The sequence below is a fragment of the Aquarana catesbeiana genome, linkage group LG02 (assembly GCF_042186555.1).
Source record: "Aquarana catesbeiana isolate 2022-GZ linkage group LG02, ASM4218655v1, whole genome shotgun sequence".
NCBI classification, from domain to species: Eukaryota; Metazoa; Chordata; class Amphibia; order Anura; family Ranidae; genus Aquarana; species Aquarana catesbeiana.
Window position 1 is genome coordinate 306580008 of NC_133325.1, and position 24930 is coordinate 306604937.

The 24930-nt window shown below is 38.7% G+C and overlaps 1 protein-coding gene across 1 annotated transcript in view; it reads left to right on the forward strand.

Moving 5' to 3' along the window:
* The window catches only part of GABRB3 (gamma-aminobutyric acid type A receptor subunit beta3), a 682386-nt gene that overhangs the window by 328364 nt on the left and 329092 nt on the right, over positions 1 to 24930 (forward strand). The window contains exon 2 of the mRNA XM_073614636.1: positions 7547 to 7594. Coding sequence (XP_073470737.1) covers positions 7547 to 7594 — 48 coding nt within the window. The remainder of the gene's footprint in view (positions 1 to 7546; positions 7595 to 24930) is intronic.

Below are 24930 nucleotides of genomic sequence, written 5' to 3' on the forward strand. Positions count from 1 at the left end.
GCTGCCCACAGTTAAAGTGGATGTAAACCCGAAAAAAAAAAAAATTATATCATACTGTAGAGTATAAGACTTCCTATCATTTGAGCCCAGTCTTGCCACACAGAGTTAATCCATCTCTGAGCAATCCCCATATATTGTTCAGTGAGACAATTCTTGACAAAATGAGAAAAACTTTGTCAGATCCTCCCCCTTGCTGTGAGTGACAGGTGATTTACATCTCGTGCTTCAGCCTGAGACATGCAGTATTTTTAAATTCCCTCCCCCACTCCTTTCTTCAGCAGCTCTGCAAGGATTGGCTGTTCCACACCTCACCATGATTTGGCATGCTGAAGTCATGTGGTTACTTTCCTGTCTTTTTACTGGATGTTAGAGATCATAGCAGAAGTTCAGTGTTAGAAATAAACAGGAGAAAATGCATATTGACAAGGGGAGTGTAGAGGTGGGCGGGGAGTCTACTGACATCACGACTCCACCCACCGAGCTCCAGACAACAGACCCACCCACAGAATCTGCAGTTTTTCGGATCTCATAACAGACAGAGGGGAGACATTTGACAGGTAAAGATACATGCAGGAGGCATGTATATCCTTATAGATAACCCCTATGGCAGTAGTTTAGAAAGGATGACATTGGGTTTACATCCACTTTAAAAAGGATGCAGCCAGATTCAGTGGAGGGAGATTTCTGCAGCATATTTGGCAAGTACAGAATTACAGTATATATAAAATAATAAGAAAAGTGGTTGGAGGGAAGCTTCAGAATGGCAAAGATGTTTTTTATAATAAATTATGTGAGCAGACTGCAGTTCTTCTTTACGTGAGCTAATGTGGATATTTTGTTTATGGGATTCAATGCAAAATAAAGGGATTTTGCATTTGCACTCATCTTATTACATTTGATAATCTTGGAGTCCTGGTTTCCATGACCACTCTTGCATTGCCTTGTGACTAGTCCAGTGGATTAGCATTATGCATGCATGCAGAATCTCGCAGTGAAAAAAAAAAAAAATTAAACTTGTTATTGAAAGTATCAGCTTTTTTTTATAACAAGCATCTTTTGTTTTTATATTACATGCAAATTGAAATAAATGGTTCTATACTACATTGTACTAAGGGCCAGTTCTCACCATAGAAACGCAGTCCGGATGCATTCCAGATACTTTTCTTCATGCGCGGTTTTGATGTGTTCCAGTGCATTTTTGCGTATTTTGGTGAGTTTTTGATGCAGTCCAGTGCATTTTTTCACTCTATTTTTTCTTAAACTTAAATAAGGATATGTGTGTTCCAGTGTATTTTTTGGTGCATGTAGGTGCGTTCCGGTGTGTTCCAGTGTGTTTTTTAATGCTTTTTACAGTGTTCCAGTACAGTCCAGTGCAGGAAAAATGCAGCATCTTCTACTTTTTTTTCTGGAACTGCAAGCACTGGTGTGAACTATGCCATTAAAGACCATATAACCTACTTTGATGCAGAAAGAAAATGCAGTGGACTGCATGTTGTGTGAACTGGCCCTAAATTGTATTTGTGTTTTAAATTAGGTGGCACGTATGCATAGATGGATTCAGGACCATGCAAAAAATATTTGCCTGATCCTGCCCAACCACTTTTAATGAGGAATAAAATACTTTTTTTTTTTTTTTTTTTTTTTTTTTTTTTTAGACAGAAGTATGTAGATGTCCTGTTTTCAAAAGGCTGTGCTGAACTTCATAGGGTTTTCAGGAAAGGCAAAACCAATTGAGGGTATCTAGTACTAGATACTGTTACTTGGTTTTAGCTCGTAATTTCAATTTCAACAGCTCCTTAATATAAAAAAAACTATTCAGCCCCTATAGCAATATAGCCAAATGCCATGTTAAATCATTCCCTCACTAGCTGGAAATGAAAGATGAAATATGATTGGTTCTATTGGGCATCCAACTACAGTATATGGTTATCTCAGTGCAGCGCTGTCTTCTTGTATGTGATCAAACGTTACAAAACCTACATCAAAAGAACAAATTCCATCAATAAAATATTCACTTAAATACTTTCTTTATTAACGAATGTCATTAATCAACCAGTAAGTGTGGTGTAATCCTCCTATGTAGTCTGTGTGGCTCAAAGAATCAGTGCTGATATATATATACACGCCAGAGATGTTATTCATATCCTAATTAATTCATGCAAATTGATCGATTAATGCTGTTCTACCAACTATTTTACCAACAAATACCCTCACCTCCAGTATTTGAGTAATAAATGTTAGGTCAAATAACGTTTTTCCCTTTAAACCGGGTAGGTGTAAGTTCAGATGTTTCTCCAGATCCAATCATCTCAGGAATTCAATTCAATCCATCTCCATCCTCCATCTCCATCATATCATATTTCTTACAGCAAAACTCAAATGAAGATAGAGTATGATATGGAAGATAGAGTATGATATCGTAAAAGTTTTCCAATAGTATTTATTAAAAACTAAATTGAAAACTCATATTTAAAGTGCAAATCTAATGCACTGCAGACAAAAAGCCTCTCTAGACACTCACAAGATGGCGTATTGCAAACTTCCTGCCATGCGGCTTGACATCATCAGCCCCGCCCTAAGCATTACATCATTAAACATGTGACATCATCAAGGGAAACACATATATTAGGCATCCGCCTTATTTTTTCTTATTTTCAGTTTTCATCGGTCATGTTTAGTAGAATTGAAGATTTTAAATCTAAATTTATTCAACGTAAAAAAAATAAAAAATCAGCACAAAGGATGTCACTTACTCATAAGCATGTGCACAGGGTATTTTTCGGATGTGTCTGGGCACACCCTAATCACTCCATTCGCATTGGCTTTATCACTCTCTGTGCTGGAGGGGAGATTGGAAAGATCTCCCACTGAGTGGCACTGCTTATAAGACAAGTGTGGAACTTTGAATCTGCAGGCAAGGAGGTAATGTGCTGGTGGGGCAGAATGCCACAAGGAAGAGTGTATAAATATATATATATATATATATCTATATATATATATAGATATATATATATAGATTTTTTTTTCAAGGAATATATATATAGATATATATCTATATATAGATATATATACACTTTAGGGTGCACACCCTACTGTAATAGGCTGCACACAACTATGCACTTACTATTAATCTGAGGTGTCTCTTGTGCTGCTGTTTCCTGGATTCCTTGAAAACATCATCCATGAATACTCCCCTACTCCCACTGCTGTAACCTTTCAGTCATCCACCGTAAGCTAGCAGCACAAGGGACTCATTAGATATATAGTAAGGAATGTCCCTTGTGCTGATTTTCTTTTTTTTTTTTTTTTGACCAAACTTACACTTTAAAGAAATGGCACACTACAAAGTCACTAGTCACATCAGTCTCTACCATATTCTGGTGGAACTTAGTTGGTAGTGGTGTTCAAAGGTCCAAGGTGTTGTATCACAAAAGCAGATTGGGACCCATATATATAGGTATCTACCAGACGGTGGTAAAGCAGTGGCTGGCAGGCATTAGGGAGGCGATATTGCTGCATCATAAATGCATACAGCCTGGTTCCCTACTGTGCATGCGCGAGTCGCGATGCGCATTCTGAGTGGTCCCTGCTGTCTTCTGGGACCTGTGTGTCTCCCAGAAGAAAGTGCGGGGGGGTGGAGGAGGGGTCGGGCATGGCGTAGATTTCCACGGAAGTGGGAGCAAATACCTGGATTAGACCGGTATCTGCTCCCCCCAAAGGTGCCAAATGTAACATCGGGGGGGAGGGGGGGGGGGATTCTGACAGTGGAAGTTCCATTTCTGGGTGGAACTCCGCTTTAAGTGGGTGGTCAGATGGTGGTTAAACTGCAGTTCAACCACCTTTTTTTACCATTAATGGTTGCTTGTATCAATGAGGCATAAAAGATACAATGAGACATAGAATAATAGCACACTTCCCGAAAATATATTTTAGAAGTGTACAATTGGTAGTAGAAAGTCGTTTTCCTGTGACCTATTCTTTAATTGAAAAATTGTCCTTCTGAATAATGTAACCATTACCATGCTTTAAAACACCTGACAGTAAAATTAAACAACAGCACCATACAAAAGCAGGAACACAGCAGAAACACAATTTTTCTTTCCATGTGAATGGAATTGGTTTTCAACCTAACCAAATGCTGGGATTCCTGCATTTAGGAAGAGGTTGCTTTTGACCAGGTTTGTATGCAAGAAGTTGTTTTTAATTTAAAACAATAAAAAAAAAAAAAAAAATCTCATTTTAGGTTGTAAAACTAAAGAGTGTACTTCAAAACTGTAGAGTGTATAATGTATTGTTGCTCTCTCTCTCTTCATTTTAAAGTCACTTCTATCCTGTTCCGTGACATATGTTATTTTTTTTGTATCTTGGATAGGTAGTTTTCAGTGCTGAAATCTCTGCGCTCTGAACTGAACTAATGTTTGGGTTAGGGTTAAGGTTCGGAATAAATGTAAAGGCTAAATGAGATGTGTTGGCTCCTGATTAAATTTTAAGGTCCGTCTAAGGGTTAAAGGTTACATTTTAGTGTTTGAGCACTTTGTATTTCAAATCATTTGCAAGTTTTTCCCGCATCCCCCATCTCCCTTTCAAAGCAAAATTACATTTACAGACAATGTAGTAGGTGTTACTTTGTATAGATAATGAGTTCCGGGAACATGCTTGTATTTCAAAGCACTTGTATATCAAAGCAAATTTCCCCATAAGAAATAATGGTTCCACAACCATTTATTCATAAGTCCTTCAGTTTATAGTCCATATAAAAAGATCACAGCAATTGTGTTTTTTTTAACCATAAAATGTCCATTCACAAATGGCAGCCTCCACGAGGGGATTAGAAGCAAAATCCAGCAGGAGCTACAGAGTAGGGATGAGCCGAACACCCCCTGGTTCGGTTCACAGCAGAACTTGCGAACAGGCAAAAAATTTGTGCGAACACCGTTAAAGTCTATGGGACACAAACATGAACAATCATAAGTGCTCATTTTAAAGGCTTATATGCAAGTTATTGCCATAAAAAGTGTTTGGGGACCCGGGTCCTGCCCCAGAGGACATGGATCAATGCAAAAAAAAGGTTTAAAAATGGCATTTTTATTAGGAGCAGTGATTTTAAGAATGCTTAAAGTGAAACAATAAAAATGAAATATTCATTTAAATATCATGCCTGGGGGGTGTCCTTACTATGCCTATAAAGTAGAGCATCTTTCCCATGTTTAGAACAGTCCCGCAGCAAAATTACAATCCTAAAAGGAAAGAATGTCATTCAAAACTGCTCACGGCTGTAATGAATTGTGGGATCCCCATAAAAATCATTGAAAAAAAATGTAACTGGTCCCCTCCAGTCCATTGGTATGATTATTAAGGGGAACCTCGCACCAAAAATTTGAAAAAAAATTGTGCGGGGTCCCCCCAAAATCCATGCCAGGCCCTTCAGGCCTGGTATTGATATCAAGGGGAACCCTGCATCAAAATTTAAAATAAAATGGTGTGGGGGTCCCCCCAAAAATCCATACCAGACCCTGTCATGCTAATGCTTGTCGCTGCCTATTCTTTTCACAGCAATATCAATAAAAAGCCCATGCTTTAATTGTTGTATTCATACATTTACTATGTCATACCATGAATGAGTCATAAGTAAAATATATAAGATTTAAGAAAATAAGAAAATAAGATTTACCGTATAGCTAAAGAGTATGGATGAGTCAAATGCAACTGGATTTGGTTCGAGGGAGAGGCACGCAGAACATGTCTAAAGTTCAGGTGCTGAATCTGAACTACATTGATGTCATGGGGAGCTGAATGTTAAAAAAACAGTAATGGCCTAATAGACAAGGGATTGTCAAACAAATGGCATGGGGGGTGCTGTCCTTGGGGACACGAGGATCTGATATATGTAGATGTTAATAAGGGACCCCCCAAAAAATGACACGGGGTTCCCCTAAAAAAACACGCTAGACCCTTATCCTCGATGAGGGTCTGATATGGTTGTCAATAGGGACCCCATGCAAAAACAAATGGCGTGAGGTCCCAATAAAATTCATACCAGACTGTTCAGATTTGCTATAAAGTTTAAGGGGACAAAAAAAAATAGGGAAAGAAAAGCTTAGAGTCCCCCCCAGAAATCCATACCAGACCTGCAGCCTGGCAAACCAGGAAAGAAGGGGAACTAGCATGTCCTCCCCTCCTGATCCATACCAGGCTACTTGCTCTCAACATTGCAAAGAGCCTCATCTCCATATTGACGAGGAGAAGGACCTCTTCCCCACTAGCATGGCTCATAAACAATAAAGGGCACCCAGAAACCAGGCCCCTCCATGTACCCCTACTCATTCACACAAAAAAAGAGAACAGTAAATAAACACATTAACACAATATTTGATAAATATTTTACCAAAAAAAACAAGCAAACATGTCCCATGATGTACAGCTATCCCTAGCCATGTTGTCCAGTGATGCAGATCCACTTCAATCATAATTACCAATGCCCACCTAAAGAAAAATACCACCGACCGATGGATGCATTAGATCCCATTGCTGTCTTGTGCTAAATTACATCTCCTGGGGCCCCATTGCTAAAAATAAATTGAAATAATCCATATTTGGTCAGGGTCATTGCCATGTGGCCATATTTGGTTGGCGATGTACTTTTTGGGGATTCCTGGATGGTAATGCATGGGGCCAGGTGGCAGGAAGCTGTCATTTATAGTAGCAGCAGAAATACTGCTACTATATATAATATTGGACTCCTGTGAAATGAATGTTTAAACTTTTGTTCAGACGGAAGGTAGAGCTCATCCCTAATAAAGCGCTCAAACAACCATGATGTATATCCAATATAGTCATATAATAAGCATTTTATATTGACTTTATGCCACTACTTGACACATGCATACATATGCAGAAATTTTATTTTTTGATCTTTTGAGTACACCTGCCTCTATTCATTCTCACCTCACAAAGCATTAACATTATTAACATTGGCCAAAGTTCATTTGTACCTTTTATTTGAAAAAAAAAACAGAGGCATGCCTTCCACGTGTGCAAACAAGAAATTCCACACATGCGTACATCGTCACTTGGGTTTCTGTGGTACCAGTGATGCCAAATCACTACTTTCATAGAATCTTCTGCTGAGGAACTGCTTACATTTTCCTGGTATCATGATCTCCTTGTTTTAGCATTTCACTGATGCTGAAAATGCGAGAACTGGGCTAGGAGTTATTTCCTCTTTTCATTTTTAATGGAAAATAAGGCTCTAAGTAGCAATTGTTGAGGGAAGTTTTTTCTTGTAATTCTGAGTAAAATTAGTTTATTTTGTGCTTATTGAGGTTTGCTAATTTTTTATGTGTAATAATAAACTTCACAAATTTGAGTCTCTGACTAACAGAAAATGTTTTAGTATGTTTGCATTTGTACTAGTTCATGCTTGATATATTTGCTAATCCTTTGAGAAAACATTTTACAATTCAATCATTTAATTTAACATTAAACAAGCTTTCTTCACTTTAATATACCAAAAGCTGTACTTAAACTTACCTATTTTCTCTTGCAGGAATGCAGTTGAGGAACACAGAAAACTCTATGCCATTTATGACACAAGGTATGTTTGTAATATATACTTCTTGCCAGACAAATCTTTGTGGTATATAGACAATTCAGATAATGAACATTCATATGAGAGCACTGGGATAATGCATTGCAGACTACAGCATGCTTGCAGTTTATATATACTGTATATATATATGTGTGTGTGTGTGTGTGTGTTTATTTACAGACAAGTATTCTGACTAAGGTGATAATACCTCTGGTCAAAGGACTGCATATTTTGGAATAATTGCCATTCATGAGATCTAGTAAAAATGCAATTCTACGTCTGATTACATAATTTTGTATGTTTAAAAAAGACAAAAATGTTTGAGATGTTTTCAGTGCAGTTGCTTTATATTAATGTTTACTCAATTCAGCTACACAGGAATGTATAGCACTTGGAGACTTAGGAAATGTATTGATTATGTAAAGGATACCTATTAACACCCAACGGATGCATTTAAAGGGAAACCCATTTTTGGACTCCTCTCTAGAAGCACATATCCAGATCTTAAGGGTTGGTACTTACATGCCAGGTTACATGGCTGATTGCCATCTTTTCATAATGATACTGTAAAAAATGTCAACGCTAGTGAATCTTTTAAAAAAGTTTGATATCATGAATGGTGATATCAATTTATCCCTCGGTATTTACAGCGGATATAAAAAGTCTACACATCCCTGTTAAAATGTCAGGTTTCTGTGATGTAAAAAAAAGAGACAAAGATAAACCATTCTAGAACTGTTTCCACCTTTAATGTGACCTATAAACTGTACAACTCAGTTTAACAGCCAACTGAAATCTTTAAGGTTGAGGGAAATACAAATAAAAATAAAAAACTAAAATAATATGGTTGCATAAGTGCACACCCTTAAACTAATACTTTGTTGAAGCACCTTTTAATTTTATTACAGCACTCAGTCTTTTTGGGTACAAGTCTATCAGCATGACACATCTTGACTTGACAATATTTGTCCACTCTTCTTTGCAAAAACACTCCAAATCTGTCAGATTGCGAGGGCGTCTCCTGTGCACAGCCCTCTTCAGAACACCCCACAAATTTTCAGTCAGGTTCAGGTCTGGGCTCTGGCTGGGCCATTCCAAAACTTTTATTTTCTTCTGGTGAAGTCATTCCTTTGTTGATGTGGATGTATGCTTTGGGTCATTGTCATGCTGAACCATGAAGTTCCTCTTCATGTTCAGGTTTCTAGCAGAAAAGTGAAAAAAGAAAAGTGTGTGAGTGTGGCGCTGTCCCAAAGTTGCAGAAGAAATGTCTGCATATATACAGTTTTATCAAAAGTGTCACGTGTGTATTCCTTTAAGTGAAATATGTATGGCAGTTATTACCACTCCTGTGGGTTAAAGTGACTGGTGATTTAAACATGAGAAGCATAATGAGTGCAATAAATCGCATCCAAGGTGTCTAGTGCTATATTCCCTCAAAAGGAAAAAACAGTATTAACCACTGCTAAGAGCATGAAGCGGTCTGTGTCTAAACACTAGAAAACACAAAGTTGCAATAAATACATCACACGTGACATGCAAAAAATTCTAAAGTGTCTAGTGCTAAATAAATAAATATTAAAATGTTGTTCTACAAACGTTGCAAATAACAAAGTGACAAGTGCCCTATGAAGAGGTCACTCTGAAAAGTGCTAAACACACGTGCCATGCAAATGGTTCTATGATAGTAAACAGTTCATATGGGTAAGTCCCCGGTGCACTATAAGTGAAAAAAGGCGTCCTTTGTGGGATTCCTCAAAGCATACAACAGGTGTTAATCCAGTGCTGGTGTCTCGCGTTGTGATTGTGCAGAGACTCACCAGCTGTATATCCCCTGCAGGGGTAACGAGTAGTCACAGTATGTGCCACTGTGCAGCAGTGCTTGGCAAGACCAGGACCAGGATGATATCATAAGGACATAAGAAGAAAGGATTCCATAGTGTGAAACCGTTTAAAACCACTATTTATTAGGTCAGATAAAAAGGGTACTCACATTGTAATGGAAAAAATGAGCGGTGTACAATGCTTACAAAGATGTTCCTAAGCGTCAGCTTTGCAGGGAGATGTCAGCAAGGCATTCAGTCAAAGGCCACGCCCTACGTACGTTTCGTCACTCGGACTTCTACGGGAGCGTGGTCCCTGCATCGTCTCCCCTATCTTTATATGCTGTGCGGTCCTTAGTGCACCTGTGTTCCAGCGGCCATATTTGGTATGTGTTTGTGTTCCAGCGGCCATGTTTTTGTGTGTCGGCGGCCATTTTCCCTGGGACAATGCAGACCGAAGCCCGCAGCCCCATACCAGCGGCCATGTTTTTGTGTGTCGGCGGCCATTTTCCCTGGGACAATGCAGACCGAAGCCCGCAGCCCCAATGAAGTGATTAAATCCCCGTGGAACAGCCTGATACAGCGCTGGTTTCCTGGTGACACCTTACTAATATATGGGTCCATTGCATGTGTGTCACAGTAGTAACTATTACGTTATTTATGCACAATTCTCCCGCACAGAATATAGGTGTGTAGTAAATGGTTTGCCCTTACTTAGGAAACCTAGACAATAGTAATATAGACAACAGTAATATACTAAACCATATTAAAAATATTAAAATTGTGGTTCTACAGAATTAATGACATGACATATATCCTAGCAATACGATATACAAACAGGCAAATAGTTATATTTAAAATGCTAAAAAATGCTAAAAATAAAATTAAAAAAAAAAAAAAAAAAATTTTTTTATTAAGAAGATATATATAAAAATAGATAAAAATATGTTTAAAATTATGTGAAAAAGCGAGACAAGAAAATCATGTACCAGTTATAATCAGACAGGTAGTAGGTGTATGTTAGAATACTAAAAGTATTTTGAATAACTTGTTAGCCAATAAGGGGAGCATTATCATCAAAGAGAGGAGCATTATCATTAAAAAAGAGATAAGGAGCGTTTATCATCAGAAAAGGGGGGTTTCTTATAAAAGGCGTTCAGTAATTGGTAAGAAAACAATTGAGATCCACATCTATGTTCATTCCAGACGGTTGAAGTGTGTCTAGCTGGAAGATCCATCTGGTCTCATTTTGTGACACCTTTGTTTTCTTGTTGTCACCCCTCCAGTGTCCTTTAATTTTGTCAATTCCGTAAAAAAGCATACCACTGGGGTCCCTATTGTGATGATCTCTAAAATGTCTGGATACGCTATGTTTTATAAAACCGTTCTTTATGTTTGTGACGTATTCTCTAATTCTAATGTGCAGTTTTCTGGTAGTGCGTCCCACATACTGTTTACGGCACGGGCATTCTAGCACATAAGTAACGTGTGTATTGTTACACGTTATTAGGTCCCTGATTGTGTACTCTTTGCCGTTGCTTGTGGACTTGAACTTCATAATTTTTTTGTTTGTTTTTTTGGTTTCTCTACACGGTAGACATTTTCCACATTTATAAAAGCCTTTTAAATTGTTGCCTATTTTAATTTGTTTCGGGGGGTCAAGTGCATTGTGCACTAGTTTATTTCTAAGGGTTGCAGCCTTCCTATAAATGAAGATGGGTTTTTTTGGTAACACTGTTTTTAAAACTTGGTCTGACTGTAAAATGGGCCAGTGTTTTTTGACAATTGATTCTATTGATCTGTATTGTGTGTTATATCCAGTCAGAAAAGCAAGACCCAAGGACTTGTTTTTATCCCGCTTGTGGGTGTTCTGTGTTGCTTCCATTAACTTATGTCTATCCATATTCTTTATTTGTTCTTTTAATGTCAGCAAATCCCTCTTTTTGTATCCTTTATCCACAAATCGCTTGATCAAATTATTTGTTTGTTCCTCAAAGTCAGTTATGTTACTACAATTTCTGCGTATCCGCATGAACTGTCCCTTAGGGATGTTTCCAATCCACTTTGGGTGATGGCAACTACTAGTGGGGATGTAGCCATTTCTGTCTGTATCTTTAAAGTGCGTCTTTGTGCTAAGGTGTCCATCTTCTTTAAATATCTGGAGGTCGAGGTAGTTAATGTTACGCCTGCTCCAGTTCCCAGAAAAGGATAAACCATAAATGTTATGGTTTAATTCGTCAAAAAACATTTGTAACTCTTCCTCAGTACCACCCCAGATAATTACAATGTCATCTATATATCGTCGATAAAATTTCAGATGACTTCTGTTGGTACTGTAAATTTGTTCTTCTTCCCACTTATTGAGTAATAGATTAGCAATGCTCGGGGCGTATTTAGCCCCCATGGCTACCCCTTTCACTTGAGTGTAGTAGTCTCCCTTGTGCCAAAAATAGTTGTGGCTCATTGCTAATTTAAGTCCTTCTAGGAGGAATTTGATTTGTTCTTCTTTGAGGTCTGTCTGTTGGTATAGGGCCCATTCTGCTCCATTAATGCCATCTGTTTGTACAATATTGGTGTATAATGAGTTGATATCGATTGTTACGAGTATATCTTCTTCTTTGACGTTTAGATTTTTAAGCTCAGTAATCAACTGTTTGCTGTCTCTTAGGTATGATTTGCCTGAAGTATGATTTGTCAGAAGCCTGAAGGTTTTGTGCCAATATTGACTGGTATTTGGAACTGTTCATAATTTCCTCTACCTTGACTAAGGCTCCTGTTCCAGCTGAAGAAAAACAGTCCCAAAGCATGATGCTGCCACCACCATGCTTCACTGTGGGTATGGTGTTCTTTTGGTGATGTGCAGTGTTGTTTTTTAAGCCGTTCATAGATGATTCAACTTTCCTTCCTGCGACCATGGGTTGCAGGAAAGAAAATCACTTGATTCTCCCATCAACACAGTCAGTGTGGGTGGGGGTTAGCCATCCTAGCTGGGAGAGCGATCAACTTTGTCAATAGGGACCCCACTCAAAAACAAATGGCGTAGGGTCCCCATAAAATTCATACCAGACCATTCAGGCTTGCTATACAGCTTCAGGGGGACAACCACCCTGCCCATACATGGTTTGAATCTCGGCCAAGATTTGAACCATTTATGGCCGACTTTAGTGCTCTTAATCCCAGCTGGCAGCTTGTAAGGCAGCCAATCAAACCGATCAAACTGATCTCAGTCTAATGGACCCTAAATCTTTCCATAATGAGAACTTGTCATGGCCCATACTATCACAAGGGATGCTGTTCATCCCTTATGATAGTATTAAAGTTGATAAAAATCGCAGTGAACATCACTGGAATGTTCACAGTATCGCCATGAACATTCCAGTAACAGCAATAATTCTAGCACCAGACCTCCTGTGTAATGCTAAACTGATAACATGTAAAGGCTTTTAAAACATTGCTTATGGATAATCTAATGTACCGTAGTTTGTCACCATTCCACGGTGACATTTGGTATCTATTTACTTGGTGTAACATTATCTTTTATATTTCCCTAACAAATGGGTATTACATTGTGTTTGTATTCACTAAATTTGTTCCAAGATTTTAAAGATATGTGAACAAACTATTTTAGTGTTTGAATAAATAATGTTTGTACATTTTATATTCATTGTCTGTGTCTCCCAAGTCCCTTGGGCTTTTTTCTTTGCATTTTCGGTACTTTTAGAGTCCGAGACAAATTCATGCCATACACATGCCAGCTTCATTTTCTATAAATTTTATTAAAGTGTATTTTTTCCTGAAAATCTGCATGTGATAAACTGCTGCGCAAATATTGTTTGACATAAAAAATTTCAACACCCACCGTTTTATCATCCAGGGACTTTGCTTTAAGAAAATACGGTATATATTGCTTGAGGTTTCTAAGTAATTTTCTAAAAAAAAAAAAATTGCAGATTTTTACATGTATGTGATCAATGTCAGCAAGGAGTAGTTGGATGTGGTTGCTCTGGTCTCTGCTTGCACTTTTTTTTTTAAATTCTTTAAGGATGTCACACTTAACTGATAAAAAAAGGCTCTCCTGGTATGTACTATCTAAAAATGTTTGTTCTTTTTAGTTTGTGATCATGGCAAGGCCATGCTGTGGGCAGATGGCAGCTGAGGTAGACATTTTTGCCACCTTGTCAGTGTTTGCCAGTAGTTACTAGGACAAAGATGACTGCCTGCACCATAACAGCCATTGACCATGTGTGGCAAGGGCTGCTTGCGTTCTGGCAATAAAGCACACAATGCAGCAGGGCACACTCAGAGACAATGGTTGGTAGAATGCTGAAGCCTGCAACATAGGTCATAAGTTGCTAGGACACAGATGACTAGACCATGCAATGTCATTGGTTGCTATGGTCCAGGTTTGTGTTTGTGTGGCCTAGGAGCTAAAAATGCACGGAGGAAAAAGTGTTTTTTTTTGGACACTCTGGGCTCAGTGTCTTCCCCCACTATGTTCAGCCTGAAGCAACCACCTCAATTTGTGTTATTGGTGGCTTTTGATAGTAATAAGTGTGACGGGAGGGCCAGTGGAACTCCCTTGGAAAGTAGGGGATGCCCTTGTTTCAGCTCCCCATACACCTCTTATGTCTAAGTCACCCTGTGCTATCCTGGCACAGGGTGAGTGAGAAAATATATCTTGGAATACTTAAAATGGGACAGTAATATTTGTCCCCAATATCTCCCAGGATATATATGTAAAGACTATTATTGGTTTGTTTGATTCTGAACTCAACATGTTAATTGAGTGAGCTGATCACATTAGCCTCCAGGACTGGCTAGGAGAAGAACAGTCTACTCCTACTATAGTTGTTGATGACTAGGCTGAGGAGGGGGGGAGAACACTGTTTGTATTGTTAATTGTAATTAGCTCCTGCTATTGTGAAAATGTCCTGTGGTTGTACTTATGATAATGTATAATGTACTGTGTGAAGCTCGGTGACCACAAGTCTGGGCAAAAGGTCATGTTAGATAATTAGCTCATGTTAATTAGGTTACAGTTGGATTGTTAGAGGAGGTTCCAACGGCATAGAAAGTCTTGTAATTTTGATTCTAAATAAAAAATAGTCCATGTTAGCATCTAAGCAAGTGTTGCCTTGTTTTGTGCTTATGAGCGGTTGGAATATCTGATATCTGCGTCCAGACTGGGAGGAAGTGGTATACTGACGGAAGCACTCAAGTGGAGTGTGGGACGTTCAGTGACAATAAGGTTTAAGATCCTCTATCGGGTTTATATTGCTCTGTCCATTCTAGGGTGATTCACTCTCTATTTGCTACAATGAACATTGTCATCAGGACTGAAAGTAAGGGTAAATCCAACATTTTGAGAACAGCAATAAAATGAACCACTGTACAGGACTGATGTTAGTCATCACAGTCAATCGCTAAAAATAAATTTCCAAATCAGTTACAGATTGAAAGAGACATCTTATCTGAGTGAATATAGACACCTTTCCATATTTTCCAAAATGAGGGCCAGTGACTCCAGATACCCCACCTATTAGGGCGATGAGACCAAAGCTTCTACATATTTACTTTGTTATACAAAAAGTTAAACTAATAGACCTTTTGATGGGCAGCTGGGCATATGTTGTATAATGATAACAATTTAATAAAAACTTTGCATATAAAAAGCATATATTAAAACAGAATCAAAAAATATTAGTTAAGAGAAAGCATAGCAAATCAAAGAAAATATAAAAAAAATATAAAAATAATGATAGTATCACTTTAAGAAGAATTGCAAAAAAGGTCACTCAGCTTATATTTTAATCATTTCCCTGATGTGCATTGAATTAGCACTGAATTACACAGTATAATGAAAACCTTTTTCATGCTACAAGCTTGTCATTCATTGTTTCTGTCCGTTTACATTGACAAGAAATTCAGAAGTTAGCAATAAATGCAAGCTTGTTATTGATGGAATTTAAATGATGAAAATTGATTTTCATTGTAAGCAAAAGCTAGAGCACTTCAAAGAGAATATGTATAGTTTTCCAGTTTTTAATAATGCAAACCAATGCTTATTAAAGTATTACAGCTACAAATGTATGGGGTTATTTTCTTATTTTATGTCACTGACTGTCACAGATGCCAACATGACCTTTCAATCAATAACTGTGCAACTGCTACTGGAGCTTTTAGCTTCTGTGGTTGCTGACTGATGCCCTTTAATTTAAAGTCCCGGCCATTAAATAAAGCATGAAGTTGACAAGGCAAGCCCTATTATGTATGAAATATTTAAACATATTACAGAAGTAAAAATCTGTTGTATCATTAATTGTATAGCAAGTTGTGTTTTCTTTAAATGTTGAAGTTTTATTATGCTTACTATTAAATTAGACCTTTGATGCCCTAAAAAATTGCATTGATTGCTGTCTACACCTGTGTTTTTAACTCCTTTACTAAGTAATGGAATGATACCACTTAAAGAGGAAGTAAACCCTGATGGATTTTACTTCCTCTTTTTTCCCCCTGCAAAGTAAAAGCATAATGGTCTAGTATTCATCGCATACTAGCCCATTATGTTGCACTTACTTGCAAACGAAGCCCTTGATGTCCATGCTATCCCTGCCTGTGACTGGCTGGAGTCATGTGACGTCACTCCTGCGCATGCGCATGGGAGCTTCCGGTCCTGGCACGGGCCCTTTAAAAACAGCACGGTCATGCCCTTTCTTCTCACCTTTTTAATCTTTTTTTGAATATCTGTGATGCTGATCACCTCCAGCCTCTTTCAGCCACTTTCTTGTTACATGTATTTTCTGCAGCAATAGCTACATATCTTTGCTCAGGCTAAGCTTCCTCATAATGGCAATGGCGCTGCATGCATGTCCAAAAAGTGTCAGCAGGACCTCAAATAGTCTCCACCAAAAGAACATGTTACAGGTTGACAATACAGGAAATTAGTTTGGAGACAGACAGAGTGTTGTCATCCTAATAAAGGAAGTGCCTGATTGATGACCTTTATGGCAGGATGGATCAACAGATATTATTTTAATAAGATCTATTAAAAATGATTTAAAGCCGTAATCAATTAAATCTACTTTTGAAATGCCTGTAACATTTAAAAAAAAAACAATTAAATTATCTAATTTTAACACTTTTCTACCAAAACCATTTTTCCATTCTTGCACAGATGTTAAACTGTGCATTTTAGGCCTGAAGAGTTATACTCTTCAAATAGTAAACATTTTCTGAAAGCAAAGACCCTGTGGATAAAAATGGTGATAGGTGTACTTTTTTATGTCACATATTAGTGCAGATTCAGTAACAAAAAATACACTAAATATAATTTTAGAGCAAACAAACCAAACATTTCGGTAAAATATAAAAAGATGAGGTTGTAACAAGTAAACAGATGCCCAAAACATCAAGCCTTAAAAATGGGCATTAAATGGCATCAAACTGTGGTACCCAATAGCATACTTTTATAACAGGTTCTCTTCACTGAGATTCTATTGTTCACTGAAGCTCATGAAGAACAGATCATGCTCTCATTCACATAGGCATACCGATCCATATACCTGTGCGAAGGGCCATCTTCACCCACACGGTATACACAGGTGTTCAATGATAGGCTGACACAAGACTGTGTTCTGAACCGTGTATCACTCTCACATAGATGTACATCCTGTCATTGATTTGAGCAGACTGCCTGCACATGGCTGCATGAAAAGCGGACGAAGACGGCCCTTTGCATGGGTGTATGGATTGGTATGTCCATGTGAATGAGGCCTTAGCTTCAGTAACAGCAACCGATTTAAGTGACAACTGGACCCAAGAGAGACAATTATTCACCAAAACTGAGATAAGGAAATGGACATTCTCTGGTCCCCCTTTGTTCCACCCACTGACACCTGCTATGCCAGTCCCTAGTCTTCAGGTCGGACAGAGGAGTTTAGTATACATGGCAGGGGCAGCTGAGTGGGGAAAGAATGACACCTTCATTGGCCTATGAAACTGATTGGGAGTCTTTACAGCCATCCAAATTACTTCCATCTGAAAGCCAATCGTTGGCTGTACAAATCCCCCTCTATCAGCCACCATTTATAAATGGTGCTGGTAGACATGTGAGCTATTATTTAGGCTTTGGCTTAAACACATTAGCATCCTGTTGCAGATATGGAGGAAACCTCTATTTCTGCAACAGGATGCTAACACGTGTCAGTGTCAGAGACACTGCTGATTTTAATAATAGGGCATTGAGGATTGTATGTGGTCTCCAGCTTTGATCACCGACTATGCTGTTAAGTATGCAGGAACCTGGCTGTTTAGACCAGTGACCCTGGAGCACAATTTGGATATGAAGGTTGAGCCATTCTTAATTCTATTTCAGGTTCACCTCCATCAGCTCTAAAATTTCACACAGCAGTGACTTCTACTCTCACTGCCAAGAATAAATGCTCACTTTGTCTAGTAAGAAGAAATAAAGCAATACTTACCTTATTCATTGGCAGCTGCTGCTCCTGGTTTGTAAATTGGTCCTTGATGTCTTTACATACATTGCAGGACTGCTGGTCCTGCATTGTCTGTGATGATGCCAAAATGGCTTCAAGTGGTTGAGGAATGGCATTGTATTGTGGAAAGTACTAAGGAAAAAAGTAAGTATTGCATCATATTCCTTTCCGCTATACAAAACGAGCAATTAAACCTTGCAATGTGGTGTGGGGGAGGGGGAAGGGGCACTGACGTGAATTTTTTCAGTGGATTGAACACTTTTCTTCTACTTCTACATGTAAAATATGTTAAGATTACATTAACATTTTTATTACAGAACTTAATGCATATCTAAATGGCTTAAAGAATGGCTTAAACCTCTATACAGCTTACACCAGAAAATATGTCTTATATTGGAAGATTTCTTTATTGTATCTGAACAGAAGCAAAACCAAAGAGAACTGAAACACTTAAAAATACAGAAATAAGAGAAGCCGCCAAACATATAAAAGTGTTCCCACACAGAAAAAATAATTAAAGTTATAAGAAATATGTGGCGCTAACTAAAGTGCATAAATAGTATGAGCAACTAGCACAAGTAGTGTGGCTAAGCATATAACTAGTGGCAATTCTTCAATGTGACATCAAAAAACTAGCAAAATAATAATGATGTAAGGCTCCAATAATAAGACATAAATCCAATGAAACTCTTAAAGTGCATAAAAGTGAAAAACCCCCACAAAAATTGAAAAAAATTGCATAAAGTGAAAAAAATCGCATAAATGGAAAAAAATCGCATAAAGTGCAAAAAAGTGAAAAAACGCTAAATAAATAAATAAAAGTGCATAGTCCAACAAGTGCAATAAATTTTCAGCGTCAGTGGAAATACGTCTTCATATAACAGTTCATGCAAAAACAAAAGTGCATGTGCATAAAATGATCAGTTTCAGATTCCTCCAATCATTGACAATCTGTGGTGCGCCACACGATTCCCCCAGCCTCTCACCTCTATTAGAGACCCCTACGGGTCTAATCAAGCCTGCAGTCTGGAAGCAGATGGGAACCAACAATCAATCGATCTCCTCCGATCGTCACGCATGGTCTCTGGTGGAAGGCTTCAAACTTGGCAAGTATGGTGGAGGCATGCAATATAAAGGAATATCCCCATTGTGTAGTATTCAACACAATTTTATTAAAACAAAATGCAGTACCTTACATTTAAAATCTGGAAAAACAGCACAGAGCACAGTACTTCCAGTCTCGGCCGCGACCAGAAGTGACGACACCTGACTCCTCCCTGATGCGTTGCGTCACTGCTCACGTGACTTCATTGTATCTGTTGTGTATGGTATAGAAATGGGTAATAGGGATAAGGAGGGGTACCAGCAACATAACAAGCGAGTTCTGGAAAGAGGTTTAGGAGCACCCCTGATGTGCCCCCAACCAAGGTGTAAATGGACTATCTCGGTACTCAAGGATTACAATAACATTTATAAAATATAAAATTTTATTTATCCATGATTAAAAACAAAGACATATGTTCATAAAAATAAAATGCCATAATGACAAAGACATTTCAAAGATCCTTAACATGCCAAGCTGGTATTTGCTGATGAAATGTAGTTTCTCTTTGGAAGTATGCTGAATCCTCTACATGTTTTGTGGTGAAAACCGCTTCTTTAGGAGGATTTACACATAATTCATCTAAAACAATACAATTTTCAATCACCACAATGCAAATAATGTATACATGATAAGTGAGGAAAGGGGTTATGATGGTTGCTTACCCAAAAAGAACAGGCAAATAGGGACAGCGAGGATCAGGGGTACCCGAGGGCACTCCCCCACGGCGAGCACAGGGGGCAGTAAGTGGAGTCACATAACCAGGTACTAATGTATTTATTTAATAACATAACTAATTGAGTTATTAAACCCCCACTACACCAGAGAAGGAAGGGAAGGGAGGGTTGGGAAAGAAAAAGTGGGGGGGGGGGGGGCAGTGGAGGGGGGAGGCAAAAAAAGGGAGGGGAATGGGAAGGGGGAATACTAGGGAAGGAGGGAAAAGGAAGGGATGGGGCTGGAATAGGGGAACAGAAAGATTGTAAAAAAAAATATGTATCTGTTGTGGTTACATCTGCATTTTTTCATTTCCCATCACTCCCATCTTAATAGTGGGTGAACCCTAGAGATGGCACAGAAAACAATGAAAAACTTATTGAGGTTATAAACCTTCCCTAAAGTTTCAAAGAAATTGATTGTCCTGTGATTAAAAGTTAGAAAGTCAGAGGCCCTTATGCTCTGCATCAAAATTGCCCATAGAATTGCAGATCTCAGATGAAGTCATTGAAGTGTACTCACTGCCGCTGTCTGTGGTGTTACATGTTAATACAGCACATTTTTCATGTTTTTATAATAATACAATGATTGAAATATTCACACTAAAACTTGTATAATGATGCACTTATAGAAAAAATGTTCATTGTCAATGACCGTGTTATTTCTCAAGGTCATCACTGTTTCTTATACAAGCAAAAATGTACATTCTTAGCCTTAACGTGAACTTCTAAACCCTTAAGAGTTTTTAAAGCTCTGCATCTTGGAGAATCTCCCACCTGTCTTTTAAATCCATTTTATCACCAAAAGATACTGACATAGCTTGGTTTGCCTGTAAAAGCGAGTCCACCTAAAATCTTTTTAAATTGCTCTTCTTTATGAATTATATGAATTCATTTTTGATAACCTCAAATCTTAGAAATATATAGAAAAGGGAATGATAGGAAAAAGGTATGCGCTGCAATGCAAACTAATTGATATATATTGATTTTCCTGCATATGTAATTTTAAAGTATATTACATTTTGAGATGATCTGAAACAATGCCATCTATAATGGCTTGTAACAAACCACACATACAGTGCCTTGAAAAAGTATTCATACCCCATTGAAATGTTCCACATTTTGCCCTGTTGCAACCAAAATCGTAAATGTATTTTGTTGGGATTTTATGTTATAGACCAAAACAAAGTGGTAGTGGCACATAATTGTGAAGTGGAAGGAAAATGATAAATGGTTTTCAACATTTTTTACAAATAAATATGTGAAAAGTGTGATGTGCATTTATATTCAGCCCCCCTGAGTCAATACTTTGTAGAACCACCTTTCGCTGCAATTACAGCTGCAAGTCTTTTTGGGGATGTCTTTACCAGCTTTGCATATCAAGAGAGTGACATTTTTGCCCATTTTTCTTTGCAAAATAGCTCAAGCTCTGTCAGATTGGATGGAGAGCGTCTGTGAACAGCAATTTTCATGTCTTGCCACAGATTCTCAAGTGGATTCAGGTTTTGGTCTTTGACTGAACCATTCTAACACATGAATATGCTTTGATCTAAACCATTTCATTGTAGCTCTGGATGTATGTTTAGGGTCATTGTCCTGCTCTAAAGTAAACCTCCACCCCAGTCTCAAGTCTTTTGCTTACTCTAAGGTTTTCTTCTAAGATTTCCCTGTATTTGGCTCCATCCATCTTCCCATCAACTCTGACCAACTTCCCTGTCCCTGCTGAAGAAAAGCATCCCCACAACATGATGCTGCCTAGACCATGTTTCACAGGACGGTGTGTTCAGGGTGATGTGCAGTGTTAGTTTTCTGCCACACATAGCATTTTGCCTTTAGGCCAAAAAATTCAATTTTGGTCTCATCTGACCAGAGCACCTTCTTCCACATGTTTGCTGTGTTTCTCACATGGATTCTGGCAAACTGCAAATAGGACTTCTTATGGCATTCTTTCAACAATGGCTTTCTTGTCACTCTTCCATAAAGGCCAGATTTACGGAGTGCACGACTAATAGGTGTCCTGTGGACAGATTCTCCCACCTGAGCTGTGGATCCCTACAGCTCATCCAGAGTTACCATGAGCCTCTAGGTTGTTTCTCTGATTAATGCTCTCCTTGCCTGGTCTGTCAGTTTAGTTGGACATGTCTTGGTAGTTTTGCAGTTGTGCCATACTCTTTCCATTTTCAGATGATGGATTGAACATTCCTCAGTGAAATGTTCAAAACTTGAGATTTTTTTTTATAACCTAACCTTGCTTTAAACTTCCCCACAACTGTATCCCTTACCTGTCTGGTGTGTTCCTTGGCCTTCATGATGCTGTTTGTTCACTAAGGTTCTCTAACAAACCTATGAGGGCTTCACAGAACAGCTGCATTTATACTAAGCATAAATTACACACAGGTGTATTCTATTTACTAATTAGGTGACTTCTGAAGGTAATTGGTTCCACTAGCTTTTAGTTAGGGGTATCAGAGTAAAGGGGGCTGAATACAAATGCACACCACACTTTTCAGATATTTATTTGTAAAAAATTATGAAAACCATTTATCATTTTCCTTCCACTTCACCATTAGTCACGGTGCTGGAAGTATATTGAAAGCTACTATATACTATCTAGCATGAACGAACTTTGAAATAGTAAAGAGCAGCAAATATATAACTTTTATATAAACTGTGTATAAGATACCCCTGCTGCTGAACCAAAAACGTGCATGTATAACAAAACCTGAAATGAACTGTGATGAAATATGGGCGCTAGGTACCTTCTAAGAGCTTTTTATAATAAATACCTTCCTCTAATCACAAAATACAAAGATATTCCTTCCATGCAAATAAAATAAATAATAATAACAAAGCCAAGTATATTATCCACTTGCCGTCCGCGCTATAGCGGAAAGACGGCTAAAGCACGGACTTAATTTGCCGGGAGGGCATCCCTGGACGTCTTCCCATGCTTGAGTGGCCTGCGCGCCCCCTGCAGGGCGTGCATGGTGCGCTGCGTGATCAGCGAGTCTATGAGACTCGACCTGATCACAGATCGGAGTAAGGGGTCGATCCCGACCCCTTACCACGTGAACAGCTGTCAGCTAATGACAGCTGATCATGTGATGTAAATAGACTATAAAATAAAATAAATAAATAAATAAACTATTTTTCCTCCTCATGCTGGTAGCGTGAGGAGGAAAAAAAAAGCCGATTACCGGTGGCTGCGTGAGGGACATCGGTCCCGATCGTGGAAAGTCACCTACCAGTGTCCACCAGCATCACCTACCAGTGTCCACCAGCGTCACCTACCATTGCCCACCAGTGCCACCTACCAGTGCCCACAGTACCACCCATCAGTGCCCACAGTGTCACCTATCAGTGCCCTCAGTGTCACCTATCAGTGCCCACAGTGCCGCCTATCAGTGCCCACAGTGCCGCCTATAAATCACCAATAAATTGTCATTACCAGTGCTGCCTATCAATACCACCTACCAGTGCCACCTACCAGTGCCCATCAGTGCCACCTACCAGTGCCCATCAGTGCCACCTATCAGTGCAATCAGTGACATCTATTAGTGCCTCCCGTCAGTGCCCATCAGTGCCGTCTTATCTGTGCCTATTAGTGTCGCCTTATCTGTGCCCATTGGTGCAGCCCATCAGTGCCCATCAGTGCAGCCAATTAGTGCCCATCAGTGCAGCCTCATCAGCGAATATCAATGAAGGAGAAAAATTACCCGTTTGCAAAATGTTATAACAAACTATGAAACATATTATTTTTTTTTTTAATGTCTTTTTTGTTTGTTTAGCAAAAAATAAAAACCCTAGTGGTGATTAAATACCACTAAAAGAAAGCTCCATTTGTGTGAAAAAAATGATAAAAATGTAGTTTGAGTACAGTGTAGCATGACCACGCAATTGTCATTCAAAGTGTGACAACGCTGAAAGCTGAAAATTGGTCTGGGCAGGAGGGGGGTTAAGGTGCCCAGTAAGCAAGAAGTTAAAGTAAAAAATTAATAAACAGTGTCCATAAATTCTATATCAATGGAAAAAAGTCCACTGTGGTGCTCAGTGACATGAATCCATCTCCCAGCAGTGCACCAATCATGCATTAAAAAGTGCGCTCTACCACGTGGCTACGTGATCCTCTCCACCTCCTATCACACTGACACTTAAGACCCAATGTTTGTGGATCAGCTTGTGCTCTAACCAATACTGTGTATAGGCAGACTTCCAAGTCCCCTCTCCTCTCCTGCTTTTCTTGATCCAAGTATTATATTCCAAAAAAGAGATCAAACACGCTCCTCATAGCGTAACTGTCAGGGCTGGGCTCAGCCCTTCCTTCTCTGAGCTGGCCGCTCAGCTGTCGGTTAATTGCCAGCTCCCATTTCTCTCCACAGTTACCCAGCTGTTGTTGATTCTGCTCATCAGTCCTGCCTACTTTAAGTCGTCCAGCTCACTTGATCTCTGCCTTCGCCTTTGTTCCTGTTGAAGACTTGCTCGGCTGATGTTACTTCTGGGTCCTGATCCTGCTTGCTGTACTACTACGTTTATCTCTGGCTCTCTGACATTTGCTTGGCTGACTACCCGATCCGGTTACTGAACTCTGGCTTATTTTGACTATGCTTACTCTGTTTACCTTATTATTATTATTAATAAACAAGTGTGATTTAACTATACTTCTGTCTCGGTCTGATTCATGGTTCCTGATAGTAACCCTGTTTTAATAGTAAAATGCTTAAAATACAAAGGTAAGACTTAAACTCACAAATTCCTGTGCCTGAGACAGCCCCCAGCGACCCCAGCAATGTTTGTTATGGCCGCTGGCTGCTTTTTCCTGCATGGGGTATTGGCATGCATTGCAACCAGCGGAAGTTCCGTCACCCGGATCTGACGTTAGAAGCCACAGAACCCCGCCCCTACGCTTTTCACTGTAGTAGTGTCAACCGAATGCTGGGGACATGGCCAATTAGAAACCAATATATATATTCTCCTGCTGGTACCACCCCCAGAGGAGTTAACTATCACGGTCCTGTAATCTACAATATCCACCATTGCTGCAAACGCTGTAAACATGGTCCTGTCATACAAACATTTCCATCAAATTTAATACAATGAATAATAAAAATTATATATATATATATATATATATATATATATATATATATATATATATATATATATATATATATATATATATATATATATATATATATATATATATATATTATAT